At 58.0% G+C, this 23,896-nt stretch overlaps 1 protein-coding gene across 1 annotated transcript in view; it reads left to right on the top strand.

Annotated features, from left to right (window-relative positions):
- LOC123349382 (fibulin-7-like) overlaps positions 1–22,235 on the top strand; it is a 30,237-nt gene extending 8,002 nt beyond the window's left edge. The window contains exons 2-9 of the mRNA XM_044987396.1: positions 4,890–5,043; positions 7,362–7,518; positions 9,554–9,724; positions 11,083–11,208; positions 14,430–14,552; positions 14,873–15,010; positions 15,491–15,629; positions 21,353–22,235. Of these exons, the coding sequence (XP_044843331.1) occupies positions 4,975–5,043; positions 7,362–7,518; positions 9,554–9,724; positions 11,083–11,208; positions 14,430–14,552; positions 14,873–15,010; positions 15,491–15,629; positions 21,353–21,713 (1,284 nt within the window). The 5' untranslated portion in view covers positions 4,890–4,974 and the 3' untranslated portion in view covers positions 21,714–22,235. The remainder of the gene's footprint in view (positions 1–4,889; positions 5,044–7,361; positions 7,519–9,553; positions 9,725–11,082; positions 11,209–14,429; positions 14,553–14,872; positions 15,011–15,490; positions 15,630–21,352) is intronic.
- The last annotated feature ends 1,661 nt before the right edge of the window (positions 22,236–23,896 follow it).

The following is a 23,896-nucleotide window of genomic DNA, read 5'->3' as shown; positions in this document are numbered from 1 at the left end:
AGAGCCAGCCCTGCTCTTAGCAAACTTTAGCTCCTGTAATCTTCCAGCTCCCTAACCAGCTGCTCTTCCCTGACCTCTCTCTAACATCCGATATACTGCTGGTCATCACAGAATCATAGAATCTCAGGGTTGGAAGGGACCTCAGGAGGTCATCTAGTCCAACCCCCTGCTCAAAGCAGGACCAACCCCAACTAAATCATCCCAGCCAGGGCTTTGTCAAGCTGGGCCTTAAAAACCTCTAAGGAAGGAGATTCCACCACCTCCCTAGGGAACCCATTCCAGTGCTTCACCATCCTCCTAGTGAAATAGTGTTTCCTAATAGCCAACCTCGACCTCCCACACTGCAACTTGAGACCATTACTCCTTGTTCTGTCATCTTCTACCACTGAGAACAGCCGAGCTCCATCTTCTTTGGAACCTTCCTTCAGCTAGTTGAAAGCAGCTATCAAATCCCCCCTCATTCTTCTCTTCTGCAGACTAAACAATCACAGTTCCCTCAGCAACTCCTCAGAAGTCATGTGCTCCAGCCCCCTGATCATTTTTGTTGCCCTCCGCCGGACTCTTTCAATTTTTCCACATCCTTCTTGTAGTGTGGAACCCAAAACTGGACACAGTACTCCAGGTGAGGCCTCACCAATGCCAAACAGAGGGGAATGATCATGTCTCTCAATCTGCTGGCAATGCCCCTACTTATACAGCCCAAAATGCCGTTAGCCTTCTTGGTAACAAGGGCACACTGTTGACTCATATCCAGCTTCTTGTCCACCGTAACCCCTAGGTCCTTTTCCGCAGAAGTGCTGCTTAGCCACTCGGTCCCTAGTCTGTAGCAGTGCATGGGATTCTTCCATCCTAAGTGCAGGACTCTGCACTTGTCCTTGAACCTCATCCGATTTCTTTTGGCCCAATCCTCTAATTTGTCTAGGTCCCTCTGTATCCTATCCCTCCAGCGTATCTACCACTCCTCCAAGTTTAGTGTCATCTGCAAACTTGCTGAGGGTGCAGTCCACGCCATCTTCCAGATCATTAATGAAGATATTGAACAAAACTGACCCTTGGGGCACTCCACTTGAATCCAGCTGCCAACTAGACATGGAGCCATTGATCACTACCCACTGAGCCCGACGATCTAGCCAGCTTTCTATCCACCTTATACTCCATTCATCCAGCCCATACTTCTGTGGGTCCCAGACCTGCACCCGAGGCTCCATGTGGCCAATCCAAAATTAGACTCAGCCTTTTTGCTACCACATCTCACTGCAAACGTGCTCGCCCTTGTGTTGCTTTCAGCCTTGCTGCTTCCCAGGACTCTCCCTCCTCTGGGGTGTGAGGCCTGGAGGATTTCCCCCTCCCCAGATGTACTGACGTGTATTTTTCTAAGCTGAATCAGGGTGGCTTGTGCACCGTCCATTAGAAGTTAGGAGCCTAAATACCTTTGTAGACCTGGGCCTTAGTCTCTCTGTGCCTCAGTTTCCCATTTGCCCTGCCTCTCAGGGGCATGTGGGGATAAATACACTGAGGACTGTGTAGTGCTTTGAGTTCTACTGATGAAAAGTGCCATGTAAGAGCTGGGGAATATTATTATCCAAGTACCCACTGCCTGTATTTCTTTCATGAGGACCCTTGTGTCATTGCTGTGTCCTCGCTGCGGTTTGCCACTCCTCCCAGTTTAGTGTCCTCTGGGAATTTCATTCAGCCTCTTCTGGATCATCGAGGACTGTACCTGAAACGGGTTCCTGCAGTAGCTCCATAGAGACTTCCCTGCAAACCGGCCCTTGGCCCGCTTCCTACCAGTTTGGTAATGGGCCATCAGTCTTGTGAGACATTTGCTCACATGCCTGACAGCTACTGCTCCACACTCCTCCACTAATGCTGTGGTTTACAAAAGCAATCCATGAGCATTCAGAGCATGGTCTGGCCAGACAATGGTAATTGCTTTTTAAATCAAGGCTGCTGAATGCTCATGGCTACGTTATCCCCTAGATGGTCAGTGATTTTTATCCTCTTAATAGTTCTCCATTGTTTTCTTGGGGATGGAGGTTAGATTTATGGCACAGTAATTGCCAGCGTCTCTCTTCCTACCTTTCTGAAGCTCGGTACCACCTTTGCTTGTATTCAGTCTCCTAGCTCCTCCTTAGACCTTTTCAGAAATAATTTCCAGTTGTATATTGAGTTCCTTTGTTAATTCTCTTACTCGGGAACCCGGACTGACTGGCACATTTGTATTCCTATTTTCCAAGTTTCCCCAGGATTCCTCTTTATCGAGGCTGCGTTCATCAGATCTTCCTCGTGCTGCAAGAGCACGATTGTCAGAACTCGGTATGCTGAGCGCTAGACTCTCCTGCCAGTCGGGCCCAGTGAGGGCTGCAGAGCCCTTCTGATAACCTGCCCGTATTGAGATCCCTACCGAGGAGCCAAGCTCTTTCCAAATCTGGCCTGGACTGTGGGTTCTCGACACTCCCCCACTTTTTCTGCCTTGCTGGACAGAGTTTAAATCGGAGCCGGGTGCCTCCACCACCTCGGAGTCACTAACTTCACCCCCTTCATCATTCATTCAGGACCCGATCTCCTTTGACTGCGTCTCCCACTGGGTATATGTGTAAAAGCCCCTTTGTGCATTCACTTGCTCTGCGTTTGTGCAGCTCTGGTGGGTCCCTGGGGGCTCACCCCTAGTGCGAGGTGCCCTGGTTTCAGTTCTTCACCATTTATACAGCACCGTGTGCATGGCGCTGTACACAAATACCAGCTGGTGTCTGCGAGCTCAGGGTGTGATCCCAGGAGGTGGCTGTACAGGGGGAGCTGGGGTGAGCTGTTGGGCTGGGAAGACATGGGAATTGCCACTGAAAGCAAGGGGTGGGCAGAGGCAGCCTGGGGAACAGCCCCACGGGACACCCCTGCCTGGGCACTGGTTTCTAGCTGCAAGTGCTGGTGTGAACAGGACCTCGCCCAGGGATCCTAGAGCTCTGAGTGCCTCGGGGAAAGCCGTCATCTGCCCACTGCGTGACCAGCATTAGCAACAGACTCTGCAGATGAAAGGCCCGAAATGTCCTGATCTGGAGGAGAGAGAGAGAAGGGCTGGTGCCAAGGGAAACGTTTCCTACCACCCGCTGCCCTCCCACCGCTGGAGCCAGGGGAAAAACCAACAAACACGTGGCTGGGAGGATAAATTGCAGCCGGCAGGAGGGCAGGAGCGGGAGTAAGGGGTTGCAAGCCAGGAGCCTGCATCTTACAAACAACCTCTGCTGGCGGGCCTTCCCCTGTGCCCGGGAGAGGCCCTGCTGCTGCAGCAGGCGCTCTCCCTTCCCAGGGGCTGCAGGAGGCTCTGAGCCGGACCTTCCCGGAGACTCAGCCACAGCTTGCTCGGTCGGTCTGCCTGTCACTCCGGCTAAAGCAGGGGTCTGCAGGGGCCCCAGACACAAGGGAGGGGAGCAGAGTACAGCAGCTTCCTGCAGGGCTCGGAGAGAGAGAGGACAGGCCCCCTTGTGCAGGCGCCGCCTGGGCCTGCAGGGGCACTGGCCAGGTGAGGGGCAGCTCCTAGCCTGGCTGGAGCCCGGGGAGCAATGCAGCGAGCATGCCTGCTGGCGGGGGAGGGAGGCTGGGATCTTCCCCATGCTGGCTCCTTCTCAGGGAGCAGGGCTGTTCCCACGCCTGGGGGTGCTGGCACCTCTGCCATAAGCCAGCCTGCCCCGGTCCTCGAGAACTGCCCTGAGGGCTCACACAGGCGCTGGTGGCTGGGGCAGCAGCAGGGGTGGGTGGAGGCATGGAGCGAAAGGGCATCTTCAAAGGCTCCTCTCAGCCACGCTCCTGGTTCACCAGGACGATGCCATTGCAGGGGAGGAATGCCGGGGGGCAGTTGCTGGGAGGGTTGCTGGAGGCATGCCATGATGGGGGAATGCCGGGGGATGCCATCGCCGGGAAGCAGTTGCCAGGGGATGCCATCGCCGGTGGGGGCGGTTGCTGAGGGGGATGCTATTGCTGGGGGATGCCATCGCAAGGGGAGGATGCTGGGGGGATGCCATCACAGGGGGAATGACAGGGCAATGCCATCATGGAGGGGATGCTGGGGGGATGCCATTGAAAGGAGAATTGCTGCGGGGATGCCATTGCCGGTGTGGGGAGGTTGCCAGGGGGATGCTATCATGGGGGGGATGCCATTGCAAGGACGGGTTCCTGGTGGGTTGCCATCGCTGGGGGGGATTGCCAGGTGATGCCATCGCAGGGAGGGGTTGTCAGGGGGATTTGGGGGGAATGCTAGGGGGATTCCATCACACGAGGGGGTTGCTGGGAGGATGCCATCGCAGGGGAGTTGTCAGGGGGATGCGATCATGGGGGTTGTTTCTGGGGGATGCCATTGCAATGGGAGGTTGCTTGGGGGATACCACCACAGGGGGGATTGCCGGGGGTATGCCATCACTGGAAGGGTTGTCGAGGGCATTGTCAGGGGGGAGATGCCGGAGAGATGCCATTGCATGGGAGGATGCCACCATGGGCAGGGGGGCTTGTGGGGGGGGCTTCAGGGGGAGCCATTGCAAGGGGAGTTGCTGGGGGGATGCCATCATAGGTGGGGGGGCTGGGGGGAAGTTGCCAGGGGGATGCCATTTGTGGGGGGTTGTTGGGGGGATGCCATTAGGGGCTGGCTGGTTGGTGAATTCTGAGCCATATTTGGGGGATTCTTGTGATTTTTCTGCCTCCAGCGGGTTATTTCTGAAGCACCTCTGGTGGGGAAGCCCCATGGAGGGGGCAGTGACTGCAGCGGGAGGGGGATGATGGATTGGGCGTTGGGCAGCAGGTGACAATGCCGACCACAGGGAAACCTGGGGGGGAAAGCCCAGGGGTTGGTGCCAGCTGCTATTCCCGTTACTCCATGGGTTCCCTTGTTCCCATCTGTGTAGCGGGTCGAGCCATTGCCAGGAAGGAGCCAGCCCTCAGCTCTCCCCGGGTGTCACAGGATCTTCGCCCCAGCCCAGCTCCCGCCTGATGTGGCTCCTCGTGGTGCAGGCCCTGGTGGCCCTGTGCGTCCTGCACCTGCCGCTCAGCAGCACCCAGGTAAGGAGACCGACCAGAGAATTGCTAACAAAGCCCCACTTTTAAAGAAAGGGGGAAAGTGATCCAGGAAACTCCAGGCCTGTTAATTTGACCTCAATTGTATGCAGGGTCTTGGAACCAATTTCGAAAGTGCAAGGAGTTAAGGACATAGAGGCGAAAGGTAATTGGAATAAAATACAACACGGGTCTGCAACAGGTAGATGGTGCCAGACCAACCTGCTCTGCTTTGAGCCGAGACGGATGTTTTTAGACTAAGGAAATGCACTAGATCTAGTCTGTCTGGATTTCAGTGCCGCGTTGGGTATAGCTCCACTTGGGAAATGTAGTTAAACTTGGATTAATCTGAGAATTGAAAGGTGGGTTAAAGGGCAGACTACAGTGGGGGAACTGTCAGGCTGGAGGGAGGTTACCAGTGGAGTTCCTCAGGGATCTGTCTTGGGACCAGTCTTATTTACCATTTTTATTAACAACCTTGGCACAAAAAGCAGGAGTGTGCTAATAAAAATTGTGGCTGACACAAAGCCGAGAGGTATTGCCAAAGCAGAGGAGAACCAGAGTGTCATACAAGAAGACCTGGAGAACCTGCAAACTGGAGTAGTAGAAATGGGATGAAATTTAATAGTGCAAAATGCAAGGTCATGCACTCGGGGACTCACAACAAACAAGCAGTTTTGCTTTAAGCTGGGGATGGATCAGTTGGAAGCGACAGAGGAGGAGAAAGACCCGGCTGTATTGGTTTACACAGGGTGAGTATGAGTCGCCAATATGTTGCACCCATGAAAAAGGCTAATGCAATCCTAGGACACACCCTGTCCCCTGCACTACAGTCCGCAAACACCTCCCCCCACCTGGGGAATGGGCTGCCGGAGCGGCTGGGCAGCAGCTGTAGCTGCAGCATGCGGAAAGGGGAGCAGGCTGCAGAACGGCCGCCGAGGAGGGACCTCGTGGAGCTGGGCTGGCTGCAGCAGTCCCCAGAGTGTGCCGCAGGCAGTGGGTCTGGAGAGCCGGGGATCCCTGGAGCACGTGGCCTGAAGCGCAGTTGTAAAGTGTCTTGAATCCGATGCGGAAGAGGGAACACTCAGACGGAGGCAGCCCTGTGGGGCTTTGTGCTAGTGATGAGGAGCACCAACCAGCGGCGTCCCCAAGGGGCTCCCCGCAGCGAGCCCTGGCAGCCCTTGGAACAGACAGCCGAGCCCAGCCTTCGAACGCAGGGCGCCGTGGAGCGCACGCGTGGGCTCTGGGCAACAGTTAACTGGCCGAAGTATCTGATCCCTGGAGTCGCCCTTCAGAAAGCCCAGCCTGCAGACTCCAGCTGCGCGTTAGCTACAGCCGTGTCGCTGCACCGTGGACTGTAAGGTATAACCTGGCCCGAGGGCCCGCTCTCGCTGCCCTGCCTCTCAGCCCACCAGGGTGCCCCAGCACTCAGTGCTGCTGCGTCAAGAGATGCTGAACTGCAGCCTGCTGGAATCAGGGCAGGAAATTCCCTGAGGCCTCTGCAGTGCCCCACGTCCCTGTGGTGCCAGGGCAGAGGCTGAATCTCCTGGCTGCCTGCCGGGGCTGGGGCTGTCTGACAGCCCTGCTGAAAGCCTCAGGCACGGGCCTGGATCCTGCCCCCACTTCCCTTCCACTCTTGTTCTGTTTAGCCTCTAGGAAACCTGCTCCAATAAATGGAGTTTTCCAGGGTGTGAGGTGATGGGCCTGGGCCCCAGCTGCCAGGGGGCGTCTCCCAGGACTCAGCAGCATTTAGCTACAGCCTTCGGGGAGATTTCTGTGCACTCCGCTCAGGACTGGCCCTTAAGGGTACGTCTACACTGCACTGTAAGCCTGGAGCTTGAACTCAGGATTTACCCTCTTCCGTCCACACACAATCATGCTAAACCAGGGCTCAGACCCAGGCTCCCAGGACCCCACGAGGATGAAGGATCCAAATCTGAGTCAAGCCAGGACCCAGGGTTCACACCCTCTTGCTTTGCAGTATAGATGCAGCCCCCCTGGACTCATGTCCACCAAACATATCCCACAATCCCCTGGGCCGACTCGGTGACCTGTGGGCTGCCATGTTTCCTGACACGGCACCACGAGCAAAGGGCCCGAGAGGCCACTTTTTGAGTGGGTGCTAGGAAGTCTGGGAGACGGAGGCTGGACATGGGCCCAGGTAAGGCAGAGCCCCAGGTTGGGACCCGGGGTCCACGAGTCCTACAAATGAGTGTAGCTGTTCATGCCCTAGGTTAGCATCGCCAGGGCCTGCTGACTCGCGTTCTGCTACTCTGGCCTTGCAGTGCAGCCAGACCCCGGGTGACACGTGTGTTTGCCCCCAGGACTGCCTGAGCAAGCGCCAGGTGCTCAGCACCATTCAGCAGATGCAGAAGCTGCTGTCCACGCAGGAGGCCGCCCAGCTGCAGGGGATGCGCAGCCTCAAGAAGCAGCTCACGGTCCTGCAAAGCAACGTCCACAAGCAGGCCACCGGGCACAACGGTAGTGCAAACTATGGTGCACCGGGTGCTGCCCGACGCTCCCCTGGCGGAGCTGTGCAAACGCCTCTGGCTGGGCGGCACTAGGTGCTAGGGTTGCCAGGTGTCCAGTTTTCGACTGGAATGCCTGGGGAAAAGGGACCCTGGCGGCTCCGGTCAGCACCACTGACTGGGCCGTTTAAAAGTCAGGTTGGTGGTGCTGCAGGGCTAAGGCAGGCTAGTCCCTACCTGCCCTGGCACCGCACTGCGCCCCGGAAGCAGCCAGCAGGTCCAGCTCCTAGGCTGGGGGAGAGACACAGGCAGGAGTGGCGCCAGGGTTTTTGGCGCCCTAGGCGCAGGGCCGGCTCTACCCATTTCGCCGCCGGTCCCGTGGCTCCGGTGGACCTCCCGCAGGCGTCCCTGCGGAGGGGCCGCTGGTCCCAGGGCTCCGGTGGACCTGCCGCAGATGTGCCTGCAGATGCTTCACCGGAGCCGCGGGACCAGCGGACCCACCGCAGGCATGCATGCGGGAGGTCCACCGGAGCCGCCTGCCGCCCTCCCGGCAAAATGCCGCCCCCTCCAAATCCTGGCGCCCTAGGCAACTGCCTAGGTCGCCTAAATGGAAGCGCCGGCCCTGGCCACGGGGCTCCATGCACTATTCCCTCCCCGGACACCGACTCCACACTCCCATTGGCCGGGAACCACAGCCAATGGGTGCTGGGGGGTGGTGCCCGCAGGCGAGAGCAGCATGCGGAGCCTCTTGTCCTTCCCTCGCCCTGCCTAGGAGCCGGACCTGCTGGCCACTTCCGGGGTGCAGCGCGGTGCCAGGACAGGCAGGGAGCCTGCCTTAGACCCGCTGTGCCACTAACCAGGAGCCGCCCGAGGTAAGCCTGAGCCCCAACCCCCTACCCCAGCACTGAGCCCCCCCCAAACCCCTCATCCCTGGCACCACCCCAGAGCTGGCACCCCCAGCCCAGAACCCACACCCCCTCCTGCACCCCAACCCTCTGCCTCAACCCGCAGCCTCCTCCCACACTCCAAATCCCTCGGCCCCACCCCCTAGCCTGGAGCCCCTTCCTGCACCCCAAACCCCTCATCCCCAGCCCCACCCCCCGCCAGAGTCTGCACCCCCCGCCGGAGCCCACACCCCCATTTTGAGCCCGCACCCCCTCCTGCACCTCAACCCCTCATCCCCAGCCCCACCCCCCGCCGGAGTCTGCACCCCCCGCTGGAGCCCACACCCCCATTTTGAGCCCGCACCCCCTCCTGCACCTCAACCCCTCATCCCCAGCCCCACCCCCCGCCGGAGTCTGCACCCCCCCGCCGGAGCCCACACCCCCATTTTGAGCCCGCACCCCCTCCTGCACCCCAGCCCTCTTCTCCAGCCGGGTGAAAGTGAGTGAGGGTGAGGAGCAGCGAGCCACCGAGGGAGGGGGAATGTAGTGAGTGGGGGGCGTGGCCTCAGGGAAGGGGCGGGGCTAGGGTGTTGGATTTTGTGCGATTAGAAAGTTGGCAACCCGGTGCCCCGGCGCTGTACTGCAGGCATTGGCTTTGTGGGGCTGCCCCAGGCAGGTTGCCTCCAGCGCACTCCTGGACGGCACCTGGGGCATGGGTGTCCCTGGCTCTCCACTGCACTGCCAGCTCCGTCCCTACCTACTGCTTTGAGGCCTGGGCGGCGCCTGGAGTGGCTAGATGGCTCGAGGCTGTGAGCACGTCCTGCCCCGCGGGATGTAGGTAGGTCGACAAAGAATTCTCCAGACCAGGGGTGGCTGAGGCCAAAGGGGCCATGTGAGCCGCCGCCATCACTGGGTTGGATCCTGCCCACCTCTCCATGGGCCCAGATCTGCCCGGTGCAGCCAGCGGTGTGGACTGGGGCTCTGCCAGACTCTGCTGACCCGGGGCGAGTGGGATATAGTGGGGAAGGGGCAGGAGTCAGCCTGTGGCCCTGCAGTCAGCCCCGCTGCTGGGGTGTCTGATCCCGGCTGAAGGGAGCTGATGGGGATTGAGCCGGGGGGGGGGCAGGGCTCGCTCCCTCCTAACCCCGTTCCCCTTCCCCCCAGGCAGCTGCCCCCCCCTGACTGTGCCCCTCAATGGCAGGAAGCTGGGCAAGAAGGCCACGGTGGGGCACGAGGTGCATTTCCTGTGCCAGGCCGGCTTCCGGCTGGTGGGCTCCGAGTCACGCACCTGCCTGCAGGACCGGACGTGGAGCGGGCAGCAGCCCGTCTGCCGGAGTGAGTGTTGGCTGGGGGGGCACCACGGGCGGGCAGAGCCCCACGCCAGGAGAGGGGCTGAGGGGCCTCCAGAGACTGGGAACGGGACCGAGCCACAGCTAGGGACTGCGGCAGCCATCCTGGGCAGAGCTGCCAGCGCCTTCGTTCCAGAAGCCACGCCCGTCCCGATCCCCACTCCATGCCCGGCTCCACCCCGATCTCCACCTCCACACCTGTCCTGATCCCCACTCCATGCCCCGCTCCACCCCCACGCCCGCCCCGATCCCCGCTCCACCCCGATCTCCACCTCCACGCCTGCCTCCATCCTCGCTCCACGCCCCGCTCCACCCCCACTCCCACCCCGCTCCACCCCGATCTCCACCTCCACGCCCGCCCCCATCCTCGCTCCACGCCCCGCTCCACCCCGATCTCCACCCCCACACCTGTCCTGATCCCCACTCCATGCCCCGCTCCACCCCCACGCCCGCCCCGATCCCCGCTCCACCCCGATCTCCACCTCCACGCCCGCCCCCATCCTCGCTCCACGCCCCGCTCCACCCCGATCTCCACCCCCACGCCCGCCCCGATCCCCGCTCCACCCCGATCTCCACCTCCACGCCCGCCCCCATCCTCACTCTACGCCCTGCTCCACCCCGATCTCCACCCCCACACCTGTCCTGATCCCCACTTCATGCCCGGCTCCACCCCCACTCCCGCCCCGATCCCCGCTCCACCCCGATCTCCACCTCCACCGCCCGCCCCCATCCTCGCTCCACGCCCCGCTCCACCCCGATCTCCACACCCGTCCCGATCCCCACTCCATGCTCCGCTCCACCCCGATCTCCACCTCCACTCCCACCCAATCACCGCTCCACCCCGATCTCCACCTCCATGCCCCTATCCCCGCCCAACATCCCATCCGCCCCGATCTCCACCTCCACTCCCACCCGATCACCGCTCCACCCCGATCTCCACCTCCACAGCCCTATCCCCACCCAACACCCCATCCGCCCCGATCTCCACCTCCACGCCCACTCCGATCTCCGCTGGCTGGATGGACAGATGGGTGGGTAGGATGGATAAATAGGATGGCCAGGTGGGATGTCCAGCAGGGAGCAGCTGGTAGGGAGGCAGGACGGCTAGAGGCGGGGGGATGGGGGGAGGCAGGATGGCTAGAGGTGGGGGAATGGAGGGAGGTAGGACGGCCAGAGGTGGGGGGATGGGGGGAGGCAGGACGGCAGGTGGGACAGCTGAGTAGCATGGTGGGTAGGAGTCAGACGACACCGAGTGATCCCAGTATTTGTGCCTGAGTTTATTTATTTGAGCTTTGTCACCACATTCCAGGTTCTCGATAACCAGCGTCTCTCCCCACCCCACAGGTATCAGCCACTGTGCCAGCAACCCTTGTGCCAACGGCGGGACCTGCGTGGAGGACGTGCAGCGGTTCACCTGCTTGTGCCCCAGCAGCTGGTCAGGCAGGAACTGCCAGACCCCTGTCTATTCCTGTAGGTACAGACCAGGCCCCGGCCTCTCGCACCTTTCAACTCCGGGAGGGGCAGCAGCAGAGTGGATCAGGGTGTGTGTGTGTGTGTGTGTGTGTGTGTGCGCACATGTCTGCGGTACAGGGAAGAGGGGTATGTGTGTATATGTACGTGTGATGGGTTGGGTCACAGAGACCCCCTTGGGACTGCCACCTGATGTGCTGGGACTATCTCTGAGACCAATTTCCCTGCCAGCTTGGGACTTCAGTACCTGCCTTGTTGTGCCAGACACGCTAGCCTGCTGCACAACAGACCTAGGTCTGAACCACATCCCCAAAGCAGCAGACTTTAACCGAAAGCAGCTTAAGAAGTGCTCCTGTCTCTAGCACCCAGATGCCCAGCTCCCAGTGGGGTCCAAACCCCAAATAAATCCATTTTACTCTGTATAAAGCTTATACAGGGTAAACTCACAAGTTGTTCGCCCTCCATAACACTGATAGAGAGAGATGCACAGCTGTTTGCTCCCCCAGGTATTTATCACTTACTCTGGGTTAATTAAGAAGTAAAAAGTGATTTTATTAAGTATAAAAAGTAGAATTTAAGTGGTTCCAAGTAGTAACGGACAGAACAAAGTAAATTACCAAGCAAAATAAAACACAAACATGCAAGTCTAAGCCTAATACAGTAGGAAACTAAATGCAGGTAAATCTCCCCCTCAGAGATGTTCCAATAAGCTTCTTTCACAGACTAGACTCCTTCCTAGTCTGGATCCAGCAGTCACTCAGACCCCGTAGTTACTGGCCTTTGTTCCAGTTTCTTTGGGGTGGAGAGGCTCTCTCTTGAGCCAACTGAAGACAAACTGGAGGGGTTTCCAAGGCCTTTTATATCCTCTCTTGTGGGTGGAAACCCCTTTGTTCTCTTGTGCAAAATCACAACAACAAGATGGAGTCTGTAGCCACCTAGGCAAGTCATGTGTCTATGGATGATTCAGCTTTTTGCAGGCTAGTGCCAGTGTTTGAACGTTCCCAGGAAAACTCAGATGTGGATTGGCATCTCCCAAAGTCCATTGTTACCTAAGTGCTCCCAATTACTTGACTAACCCCTTCACACTATGTTGACCAAATCTGCCTTATGTGCTTCCTACAGCAAACACTTTAAATACAGGTATAGAACCAATGCTCATAACTTCAGATATAAAAATGATACATGCCTACAAATAGGATGAATAGATTCAGTAGAACATAATATTTGCAAAGCTACATTAATGGCATATGTAGCATAAAACATATTCCAGTTCTGTCATATTTACACTCATAAGCATATTTCTATAAAGCATTATGGGGTGCATGGTCACAGTACAATGCAGGGAAAGATTGTGTGTGTGCGTATGGTGCAGGGAAGAGGGGTGTTAGGGGTGTGTGCGTGCAATGTACCGGGAAGCGGGGGGCTATGTGTGCACAGTGCAGGGAAGAAGTGTGTTTGTGTGTGTGTGTTTGCATGGTGCAGGGAAGTGCAGTCAGGACTCTGGGGGAGCCTCCTCTCTCTGAGCAGACTGTCTCCAGGGCAAGAAGCTTACACAGCTTCAGCCTTCCTGGGTCTGACCATGGAGCATTCAGCATCCATGCCACACCGTGCACTTCCCGCAGCGAGTCCATCCAGGCAGGGCTCCTGGGGAAGCCAGAGGGCCCTGCACCCCAACTCTGCAGCCAGATGTGACTCTCAGCCAGTCAGTAAAACAGGTTTATTAGTCAACAGGAACACAGCATAGGACAGAACTTCTTGGAACAGAAATCAGTGACTTTCAGCCAAGTCCATCTTGGGGGGAGGGGAGCCCAGAACCAGGGCTCTGATCCTTCCCCTGCATCACAAGCCAGCCGAGACTGACCCGCTTCCAGCTGCCTGGCCCCTGCCCTGCCCGTTGCTCCTGTTCTGGCCTTTGTTTCGCTTCCCAGGCCAAGAATCACCTGGTCGCATCCCTCTCCTGGGTCTCAGGTTACGAAGGGGCGGCCATAGCATCAGTGCAGGCAGCTGGAGCAGCCTCCGCAAAAGTCACACCCCCTTATTCCCACCACCTAGTCATTGGTGCAATACACAGGGAAACTGAGGCACACACGGCATTCAAGCAAAACAGTAAGACTCACATAGGCTCACATATAACATAACAAGGGAAAATCTGCACAGGGAAGAGGGGTGTGTGTGTGTGTGTGTGTGTGTGTGTGCACGGTTGAGGGAAGGTGTGTGTGGGTACGTGGTGCAGGGAAGGGGTGTGTGTGTGTGCACGTGCGTTGCAGGGAAGGGTGTGTGTGTGCGCGCGCACGGTGCAGGCAAGGGGTGTGTGCGTGCACAGTGCAGGCAAGGGGTGTGTGTGTGTGCGTGGGTGCACGGTGCAGGGAAGCGGTGGGTGGGTGGGTGCCAGGGGGTGTGTGTGTGTGTGCACGGTGCAGGGAAGGGTGTGGGTGTGTGTGTGTATATGTGTGCGCGCATGGTGCAGGCAAGGGGTGTGTGTGTGTGCGTGGGTGCACGGTGCAGGCAAGGGGTGTGTGTGTGTGTGTGTATATGTGTGTGCGCATGGTGCAGGCAAGGGGTGTGTGTGTGTGCATGGGTGCATGGTGCAGGCAAGGGGTGTGTGTATGTGTGTGTGCGCGCGTGTGCACGGTGCAGGGAAGCGGTGGGTGTGTGGGTGCCAGGGGTGTGTGTGTGTGCACGATGCAGGGAAGGGTGTGTGTGTGTGGGTGGGTGGGTGCCGGGGGTGTGTGTGTGTGTGTGTGCACGGTGCAGGGAAGGGTGTGTGTGTGTGTGTGGGTGCACAGAGCAGGCAATGTGTGCGTGTTTGCGCACGGTGCAGGGAAGAGCAGGGTGCGTGTTGGAGTGGTGTTGGATGTGGTTGTGATGTTGGGTGACCATGGTGCCATCTAGGGAGGGCAGGAGCCAATCTCCGTGGGGTTATAGAGGGTCCTTCCAGCCCTGCCCCCAGCAGCCATGGCTGTCCCAGTCCATCTGCCTCCGGCTCTGGCGCTGCCCTGTGTTCCGGACACGGGGCTCACAGGGCGCCGTGCCAAGAGCAGTGAGTGCCGCGGCTCGGGGCCGACGGGCTTGCCCAATCCCCAGCAGGTGGGAGTGGCCCCCACACAGTGCCCAGGGCTGTGGGATGCCCGGAGCGTGAGCGGGCTCGTGCCATGCCCTGGGCCGGGCTCCGCCTGATGCCGACCAGGGGAGCTAACAGCCGCCTCTCCCTGCCGCTGCAGACTGGGTGACGCTCAGCAACTCGTCCTTCAGCCGCCAGCCCCGCTGCGCAGACACCCGCCTGGGCTCGCGCCACTGTGCCTGTGACGCCGGCTTCCAGCTGCGGGCCGGCGGCGTGTGCCAAGGTACCACGGCTCCCTCTCCAGGCTCTGCCAACGGGGCTGGGGTGTGTCTAACCCCCTGCAGGCCCAGCCCCACCCCGACCGAGGCCCTGGCCCCTCCCAACGAGGGACCCGCCCAGCAGCAGCAGCAGCACCCTGGGGCTCAGGGACGTGGCCAGCCCCAGCCAGGGAACCCAAGGGGAGGCTCTTGCATGGCACTGGGGTACCCCAGAGCACCCAGGGTGGGGGGCTTCCAGCACTGGCCAGGCTGCGAGGGGTGGTGTGGGTGTCACACCCTTCCTGACCCCGCTCCCCGGAATCTCCCCTGTCTATTCCGTGGCCAGATGTTGACGAGTGCCAGCGCTCCCAGGCCAGCTGGCAGACCCGCCTCTGCGCGCACGACTGTGTCAACCTGCCCGGCTCCTACCGCTGTGTCTGCCCCCGGGGCTACCTGCGCCCCACAGACCAGGACATGTGCACCGGTGAGCAGCACCTGCGTCGGGGGAGGGGAGCGAGCCCTCACTCCCTGCGGGGTCGCCGCACTGCAGCTTGCGAGGGGGACCCAGCCCGGAGCCCGCCTGTGCCCTCAGCTCAGCAGCGTGGTGAGCCCTTTGGGTGCCCACGGGCCTGGGCCTGGCACCATCCCACCCTGGGATCAGCTCTGCCCCTCTGCCTGAGAGCCAGGCTGCTGCCAAAGCCCCCTGGGCTCCCCAGGCCTAGTGTTACCTGGGCTCCCCTTGCCTTGGCACCAGCCTGATCCTGAAGAGGCAAATGCCCACTGGCCCCCATCTTCGCCCCGGAGCAGACGCTGGGCCTGCCATGCATGGTGGCTCAGCAGACGGGGGCTAAACAGCCCGGGCAGGAACGACACTGGCCGGGTGCGTGGCCACAGCTGGGTGGGTCGGGAAGGGCGAGGCCCTGGCTTCACACCAGGAGCTGGGGGATTCTGTTTGCTCTGCCAGATGTGGACGAATGCGCCGACAATCAGCACAACTGCAGCCGTGGCGAGCTCTGCGTCAATGTCTTCGGGGGCTACCGGTGTGTGCGCCCCGAGTGCCCCAAGCCCAGGCTCAACACCAGCTACGTCAAGACCTCAGTCTAGTAAGTGTTTCTGTGCACGCAGGCGGCAGCCCGCGGCTCTTGGGGGGGGAGTGCTGAGTCCCTGCAAGGTAGGTGCTGGCATGGGAGGCACAGTGCCCCCTGCTGGCAGAGGCTGCCTGTGCCCTATGCTGTGCCTGGCAGGGACACCGGCCAGTTGCCAGACACAAGTATCCATGTAAGGCAAACTGGCGGGGATGCCCTCCCGGGGAGGGGGCCGCAGAATGTATTCTGGGGGAGGGGCACGAGGCGGCAGATGGTGGCCGGGTGCCCAGCAGCCGCAGCGCAGAAGTAAGGGTGGCCTGGCCTCGTGCATTGCCCCCCTACTTCTGCCCCACTGCAGCAGCGTCTCTTCAGAGCTGGGTGACTGGCGAGCGCTGTGCTATCTACGGCAATGGGTCTGTCCGAATCAATGCCTGATTTTTTGTGTGTGTGTGTGTGCGTGTGTGTGTGTGTGTGTGTGTAAAACTAGGAACGCTCAGCTGGAGACGCACTGCTTTAAGGTGGCATAGTCTGACTTGCTTCAAAATGAGAGAACCACCTGGCAGGAAACTGGTGTCACATCTCTGACATTCAAGGGCTGTCCCCAAGTCAAAGTACCCTCCATCCCCGTGGGCTCTGTTAAAGCAAAGGCACCCGAGGAGCAAAGGGGAATTCTCCAGGGGAGCAGTGTGGCCTAGTGAGTAGAGCACTGGCCTGGGACTCGGGAGCTCTGGCACTGCCATGGGCCTGCTGGGTGACCTTAGTGAGGTCTCCATGCCTCAGTTTCCCCATCTGACCAGCTTTGCGTGCTGTGGCTGAAGAGCTAGCTTGGTCTGAGCACCAGCTTCACCACAGCCCCTTCTCCTGGCCTTCTTCCCTTCTGAGGCTGGCCCAGGCTTTGGCCGCTTTCCCAGGACTTCCCCACCATTGGTGCGGCTTGTCCCAGGCACTAGGGGCACACAAGGGTCAGCACCTCTTGCCCACACGCCTTCCTTCCTGCAAAGCCTGCGTCCTGGGCTGGCCTCCACGGGGGGCTCACACAGCCAGGGCCTGCAGAGGCACATGTGTATCCAGCTGTCAGGCCCTGCCTTGGGGCAGGCTGCGGCTCCGCTGCGTGCCGCCGGCACTGGCGTCCCACCCAAGCCCTCTCCTGGATGGGCGGCCTGGCACCAACTGCCTGAGCCGCAGTCCAGCGTCACTAGGGCTGGGGCTGGCGCTGCGCCTGCATTTCCAAACGTCCTGTTCATGCAGCTCCCGTGGCGGGAATTCAACCTACAACCAGGCCCGCCCAGGAGCCTGCGCCCGTGGCTGGCTTTGAGCAGAGGGTTGGCGGCTCACAGGGGCAGACCAGCTCTGCTCCCCCGGCTCCACAGGCTCGGCTTGTTTAGACCCAAAGTTGCTCCCCGGGACCCTGCGACGGCACCGTCTCCACGCAGGGAGGTTCTTCCATCAGAGAATAACACCCGCGCCGGGCTCTGCGGAGCCCCCCCCCCACCCCCCGCCAGCTGGCAGCCTCAACCTGGACACCAAGCAGGCGCCTCCGGCTGTCGGTGGGGGGCGGCTCGATGAATGTTGTGTGCAGGGTGGGACCGGGACACCCTGGTTCTCATCAGCGCCTCGGTCAACCTGCCCCCCCCTCCCCCGGCTCCCTCTGCTTTTCAGCAAACGGCAAACTCTGCCCTCAGCTGCACCAGTGTAAAGCAAGTCGCTCCGCGGCTGTGTGGCGTTCCCGGGGCATGGCTAGAGCAGAACGAGGCCCTTTCGGCCCTCGCTGCTCGGGAGACCTGGGGCCAGACCGTCCCAAGAGCTCAGCTCGGAGGGACGGAGGGGGAGTGCTCTGACCCTGAGCACTGGAGCTGTCCTAGCCTCACAGGGCCCGGGTTGCAGACTGGCCAGGTGCGTGGGCCCACGCTGAGTCCAACGGTTGGCCATCGTGTCCGTAGTTCCTCGGCGTGCGTGCGGGCTAGCTGGGAGGCTGCTAAGGATGCCACCCCGCTGGCACAGCTGCCTTGTCAGAGGCTGGGTCTAGGGCCTGCGTTGGGGTTCCCTGGCTTGCCCTGACGCTAGACAGAGCTCAGCTTGCCAGGCTGGCCGGCCTCAGGCCCAGGCATTCCACTGCAAGGCCTGGCTTTAAATGCGGCTTAGGTCACACGTGCCATGAGTTTGCTAACCCTCAGCAGGCACTGCCATTGCTAAACTTCCCTCCTTGTGGGGCCCAGGCGGACATGGCTCATTAACAGCTGGCACAGGAGCGGGCCCTGCAGCTGAGGCTAGAAACATTTCTGCAGAGCTGGGTGTAGATGTGTGGGGCGGGGGGAAGCCCATTGCGGGGCTGTGGGGCAAGACTGAGGGGCATTGGCGGAGCTGGATGGGCCAGGATTCTACAGCCGCGGCCCATGTGCTCCCTGGTGTACAGTGGTAACCCTTTTAGGGGGTCACGTGCTAACTAATGGCACATTTAAAATATTATCCTAGGTCCCCTGGCCCAGCCCAGGGCATCCCCCTCCACCTGCCCTGCCACCATCCCCATCTCACGGCCTTTTCCCTGCCTTGTATATTACAACCGTGTACACTTGGCCTGAGGTTGAGATGGAAATAGGAGCGAGACTTGTTGAAAGTCTCTGGATAAGGATAAAAGGGGTAAAAACAAGGGTGATGTCATGGTAGGGGTCTACTACAGACCACCTAACCCGGAAGAGGAGGTGGATGAGGCTTTTTTTTAAAGTCCAAAGCACAGGACTTGGTGGTGATGGGGGACTTCAGCTACCCAGATATCTGTTGGGAAAATAACACAGCAGGGCACAGATTCTCCAACAAGTTCTTGGAATGTACTGGAGACAATTTTTTATTTCAGAAGGTGGAGAAAGCTACTAAGGGGGAAGCTGTTCTAGATTTGAGTTTGACAGATAGGGAGGAGCTGGCTGAGAATTTGAAAGTGGAAGGCAGCCTGGGTGAAAGTGATCATGAAATGGTCGCGTTTGTGATTCTAAGGAATGGTAGGAGGGAGAACAGCACAATGGATTTCAAGGCAGACTTACCAAATCCCTGAGTTTGCTAGGTAAGAGCCCATGGGCAGCAAGTCTAAGGGGAAAAACAACTGACAGGTGGCAGTTTTTCAAGGAGACACGATGAAGGGCACAAGAGGGGTTGGACTAGATGACCTCCTGAGGTCCCTTCCAACCCTGAGATTCTATGATTCTATCCCACTGCGTAGGAAAGACAGGAAATGTGGCAAGAGACCACCCTGGCTTAACCAGGAGATCTTCAATGATCTAAAAATAAAAACAGAGTCCTACAAAAAGTGGAAACTCAGTCAAATTACAAAGGATGAATATAAACCAATAACACAAGGACGTAGGGACAAAATTAGAAAGGCCAAGGCACAAAACGAGATCAGAGTAGCTAGAGACATAAAGGGTAACAAGAAACCATTGTACAAATACATTAGAAGCAAGAGGAAGACCAAGGACAGGGTAGGCCCGTTACTCCATGACGGGGTGAGGGGAACAATAACAGAGGATGAGGTGCTTAATGACGTCTTTGTTTCGGTTTTCACCAAGAAGGTTGGTGGTGATGGGATGTCTAACAGTGAATGCCAGTGAAAATGTGGTAGGATCAGAGGCTAAAATAAGGAAAAAACAAGATAAAAATTACTTAGAAAAGTTAGATGTCTTCCAGTCACCAGGGCCTGATGAAATGCATCCTTGAATACTCAAGGAGCTGACTGAGGAGATGTCTGAGCCATTAGCAATTATCTTTGAAAAGTCATGGAAGATGGGAGAGATTCCAGAAGCCTGGAAAAGGGCAAATCTAGTGCCCATCTATAAAAAGGGAAATTAAGGACAACCCGGGGAATTACAGACCAGTCAGCTCAACTTCTGTACCTGGAAAGATAATGGAGCAAATAATTAAGCAATCAATTTGCAAACACCTAGAAGATAATAAAGTGATAAGTAACAGTCAGCATTGATTTGTCAAGAACAAATCATGTCAAACAAACCTCATAGTTTTCTTTGACAGGGTAACAAGCATTGGGGATGGGGGGAAGATGAAGACGTGGTATATCTTAACTTTAGTAAAGCTTTGGATACTGTCTCGCAGGCCCTTCTTGTAAACAAAGTAGGGAAATACAACCTAGATGGAGCTACTATAAGGTGGGTGCATAACTGGCTGGAAAATCGTTCCCAGAGAGTAGTTATCAGTGGTTCACAGTTACCAATGTGGACACAAGAACAAATGGATATAAACTGGCCATCAGGAAGTTTAGACTTGAAATTAGATAACCCATCAGAGGAGTGAAGTTCTGGAACAACCTTCCAAGGGGAGTAGTGGGGGCAAAAGACATATGTGGCTTTAAGACTAAGCTTGATAAATTTATGGAGGGGATGGTATGATGGGATAGCCTAATTTTGGCAATTAATTTGGCAATTGATCTTTGATTATCAGCAGGTAAGTATGCCCAGTGGTCTGTGATGGGATGTTAGATGGGTTGGGATCTGAGTTACTACAGATAATTCTTTCCTGGGTGCTGGCTGGTGAGTCTTGCCCACATGCTCAGGGTTTAGCTGATCGCCATATTTGGGGTCAGGAAGGAATTTTCCTCCAGGGCAGATTATCAGGCCCTAAGTTTTTTTTGCCATCCTCTGCAGCATGGGGCACGGGTCACTGGCTGGAGGATTCTCTGCACCTTGAGGTCTTTACACCACGATTTGAGGACTTCAAATAACTCAGACATAGGTTAGGGGTTTGTTACAGGAGTGGGTGGGTGAGAATCTGTGACCTGCATTGTGCAGGAGGTCAGGCTAGATGATCATAATGGTCCCTTCTGACCTTAAAGTCTATGATTCTATGATTCATGCTGGAAGGGCATAACGAGTGGGATCCCACAGGGATTGGTTCTGGGTCTGGTTCTGTTAAATATCTTCATCAATGATTTAGATAATGGCATACAGAGTACACTTATCAAGTTTGTGGACGATACCAAGCTGGGAGGGGTTGCAAGTGCTTTGGAGGATAGGATTAAAATTCAAAATGATCTGGACAAACCAGAGAAATGGTCTGATGTAAATAGGATGAAATTCAATAAGGACAAATGCAAAGTATTTCGCTGAGGAAGGAACAATCAGAGGAAGGAACAATCAGTGGCACACGTACAGAATGGGCAATGACTGCCTAGGAAGGAGCACCGCGGAAAGGGGTCATAGTGGATCACAAGCTAAATATGAATCAACAGTAATTCTTCCACTCTACTCCACACTGATTAGGCGTCAACTGGAGTATTGTGCCCAGTTCTGGGCACCACATTTCAGGAAAGATGTGGACAAACTGAAGAAAGTCCAGAGAAGAGCAACAAAAATGATTAAAGGTCTAGAAAACATGACCTGTGAGGGAAGATTGCAAAAATTGGGTTTGTTTAGTTTTCAAGTACATAAAAGTTTGTTACAAGGAGGGAGAAAAATTGTTCTTAACCTCTGAGGACAGGACAAGAAGCAATGGGCTTAAATTGCAGCAAGGGAGGTTTAGGTTGGACATTAGGAAAAACTTCCTAACTGTCAGGGTGGTTCAGCACTGGAATAAACTGCCTAGGGAGGTTGTGGAGATTTTTAAGAGCAGGTTAGACATACTCCTGTCAGGGATGGTCTAGAAAGATCATACTCAGTCCTGCCAGGAGTGCAGGGGACTGGACTAGAGAGCTCGCGAGGTCCCTTCCAGTCCTATGAGTCTATGATTCTATCTCCCCGCAGTCAGTGTGAGCGCAACCCATGCCCTGTGAACAGCAGAGCCTGCCGCCTGGCCGCCAACTCCATCTCCTTCCACTACCTGCCGCTCCAGTCCAACCGCACCGTGCCCAGGGTGCTCTTCAAGATGTCCACCACCCACCTGATGGGCGAGAGCCTCCGCTTCGCCATCACGGGTGGCAGGGGCCAGGGCGTCTTCGCCGTGCGGCGCTCCGACCGGCACACTGGCGAGCTGATCCTCACCAGCCCGGTGGCGGGGCCGACCACTTTGGAGGTGGAGCTGGAAATGAGCAAACTCGCCCAGAAGGTTCTTCTTGGGAAGCACATCTTCAGGGTCACGGCCTTCATCTCCCAGTATGAGTTCTGAGCCCCCCACGCCGCCAGCCCGATGCAGTCCAGCAGAGACACCCGCCTCAGAGCCGAGACGGGGCTTCCAGGGCATCCAGCCACGCTGGCTTCTAGTCAATGTCTGGGGAGCTGCCTCCTGGGAGACCCCCATTCTTCACCTGGCAAAGACCTCGCCCTAGTGTCCTGCCCCTAGTGATCCCCCCCTACTATAGCATGTCACGGTCTCACCGGGGCTGGCTGTGGATGGCAGAGAAATCACCATGGCCAGTGCCCAGGAGCGCAGGGTCAAGGGTGGCTCCTGGGGTAGCTGAGCTGCTCCCCAGCCTGGCCATGAGCCCGTGGGGGTGTCCCATGTCAGCCGCCAGCTGCACTTCCCTGCCGCCCCTCCAGCTTCCCTTCCCCTGCTCTCGTAGGCGCCCCGGGCTTAGACGCCGCAACTGGCTAGGGCGGCAGCAGCACTGCGAGCCGAAGAGCAGGACCTGCCAACGGGGGATTTGGCTTCTCATACGTAGTAACATAAAATAAACCAGCAACGTCCCTAGCAGGACCCCTCTCCGCTCATTGCTCCCCAGCGCCGGCACAGGATCCAGGCCTCGGAGCGAGCCAGCAGCAGACTCTGCCCTCCTCCCCTACGGCCGGCTGACTCCAGCGCCAGGCCCCAGCACCGCTGCCCATCAACAGGGTAGTGCCCCAAGCCTCACCTCGGCGTCCCTCTGCTGTCCAGCACCTGAGCTCTCCTCACGCCTGCTCCCTCAGCGAGAGCCGGCCAGGTGCTGCCAGGCCAGGCCGACCGGGCCTCAGCTACCCACCTGCAAACTGGGGCCCATGCTGGCACCTAAGGGCCTGGCAAGCTGGCCACTAGCCCACGGTGCCAGGGGCCCATGCTGCCCTCCATGGCTGCACCCACCCTGTCTGACAGGCCCTGTGCTGACTGCCTGGGCCATGGCCTCTGCAGAGTCAGGGCAGGAGGGACTGGGGGGTGAGCTGCCACGGAGGGCGGTGGGTACATGTGCTGCCCTGAGGGGCTGGGTGCGTGTGCATGTGTGTTCCCTGGCCCGACACGTCCCTGGCAGCCTCTGCACCAGCACGCAGCCCTGGGGGGACCCCTTGTAGTTACTATCTGATCAGAAACCACCCACAGAGGGCTGAGGTCCTGCTACATCCCCTGACTCACCCCACAGCGCTGCGACTCGGGAGCAGGAGGGAGCAGGCTGCTGTCAGCCCTTCCCAGTCCCACATCTCCTCACTCAGCCTCTTTCAACCCATTCCCACCCCTGTAGCCAGACTCTGATAGTTCCAGAGAGCCCAGGGACCACGCACAAGGAGCCTGCTCCAGCGCCCAGCCCCTGGGGTAACTGTCCTGCAAACCCAGCCTAGAGTTCCCTCCTTTCCTGCTGTGCCTGCACCTGCTGGAGGCTTTCCCAGTGCAGCCTCCTCACCAAGGGCCCAGCCCGGCCCAAGCACTTGCACCACAGACACACCCAGGTGCAGCTCAGCACAATGGCACACGGGGCGTTAAAAGTCCGGTCAGTGGCGCAGCGGGGCTAAGGCAGGCTCCCTGCCTGCCCTGGCTCTGCGCAGCTCCTGGAAGCGGCCAGCATGTCCCCTAGGCACAGGACCAATCAGGGAAGCTCCTTGCGCTGCCCCTACCCCCAGCACCAGCGCCACAGCTCCCATTGGCCAGGCCACAGAGCCCCCCCCCCAAGCTGCTCCTCTGCCTAGGGGTCACAGCGAGATGCTGGCTGCTTCCAGGAGCAGTGCAGGCTTGTCATTAAAGTAAATTAAGGCTGGTTAGATGACCCGAAAGCATTGCAGGCACTTCAGTTAAAAGACAGGAAACAAAGGGTAGGAATAAAAGGTGAGAATGGCAAGAGGTAAATAGTGGTGTCCCCCAGGGGTCTGTACTGGGCCCAGTCCTATTCAACATATTCATAAATGATCTGGAGAAAGGGGTATGCAGTGAGGTGGCAAAGTTTGCAGATGATACTAAACTGCTCAAGATAGTTAAGACCAAAGCAGACTGTGAAGAACTTCAAAGAGATCTCACAAAACTAAGTGATTGGGCAACAAAATGGCAAATGAAATTTAATGTGGATAAATGTAAAGTAATGCACATTGGAAAAAATAACCCCAACTATACATACAATATGATGGGGGCTAATTTAGCTACAACTAATCAGGAAAGAGATCTTGGAGTTATCG

This window comes from Mauremys mutica, chromosome 14 (genome assembly GCF_020497125.1).
Source record: "Mauremys mutica isolate MM-2020 ecotype Southern chromosome 14, ASM2049712v1, whole genome shotgun sequence".
NCBI lineage: Eukaryota > Metazoa > Chordata > Testudines > Geoemydidae > Mauremys > Mauremys mutica.
This window is presented reverse-complemented; position numbering and strand designations above follow the sequence as displayed.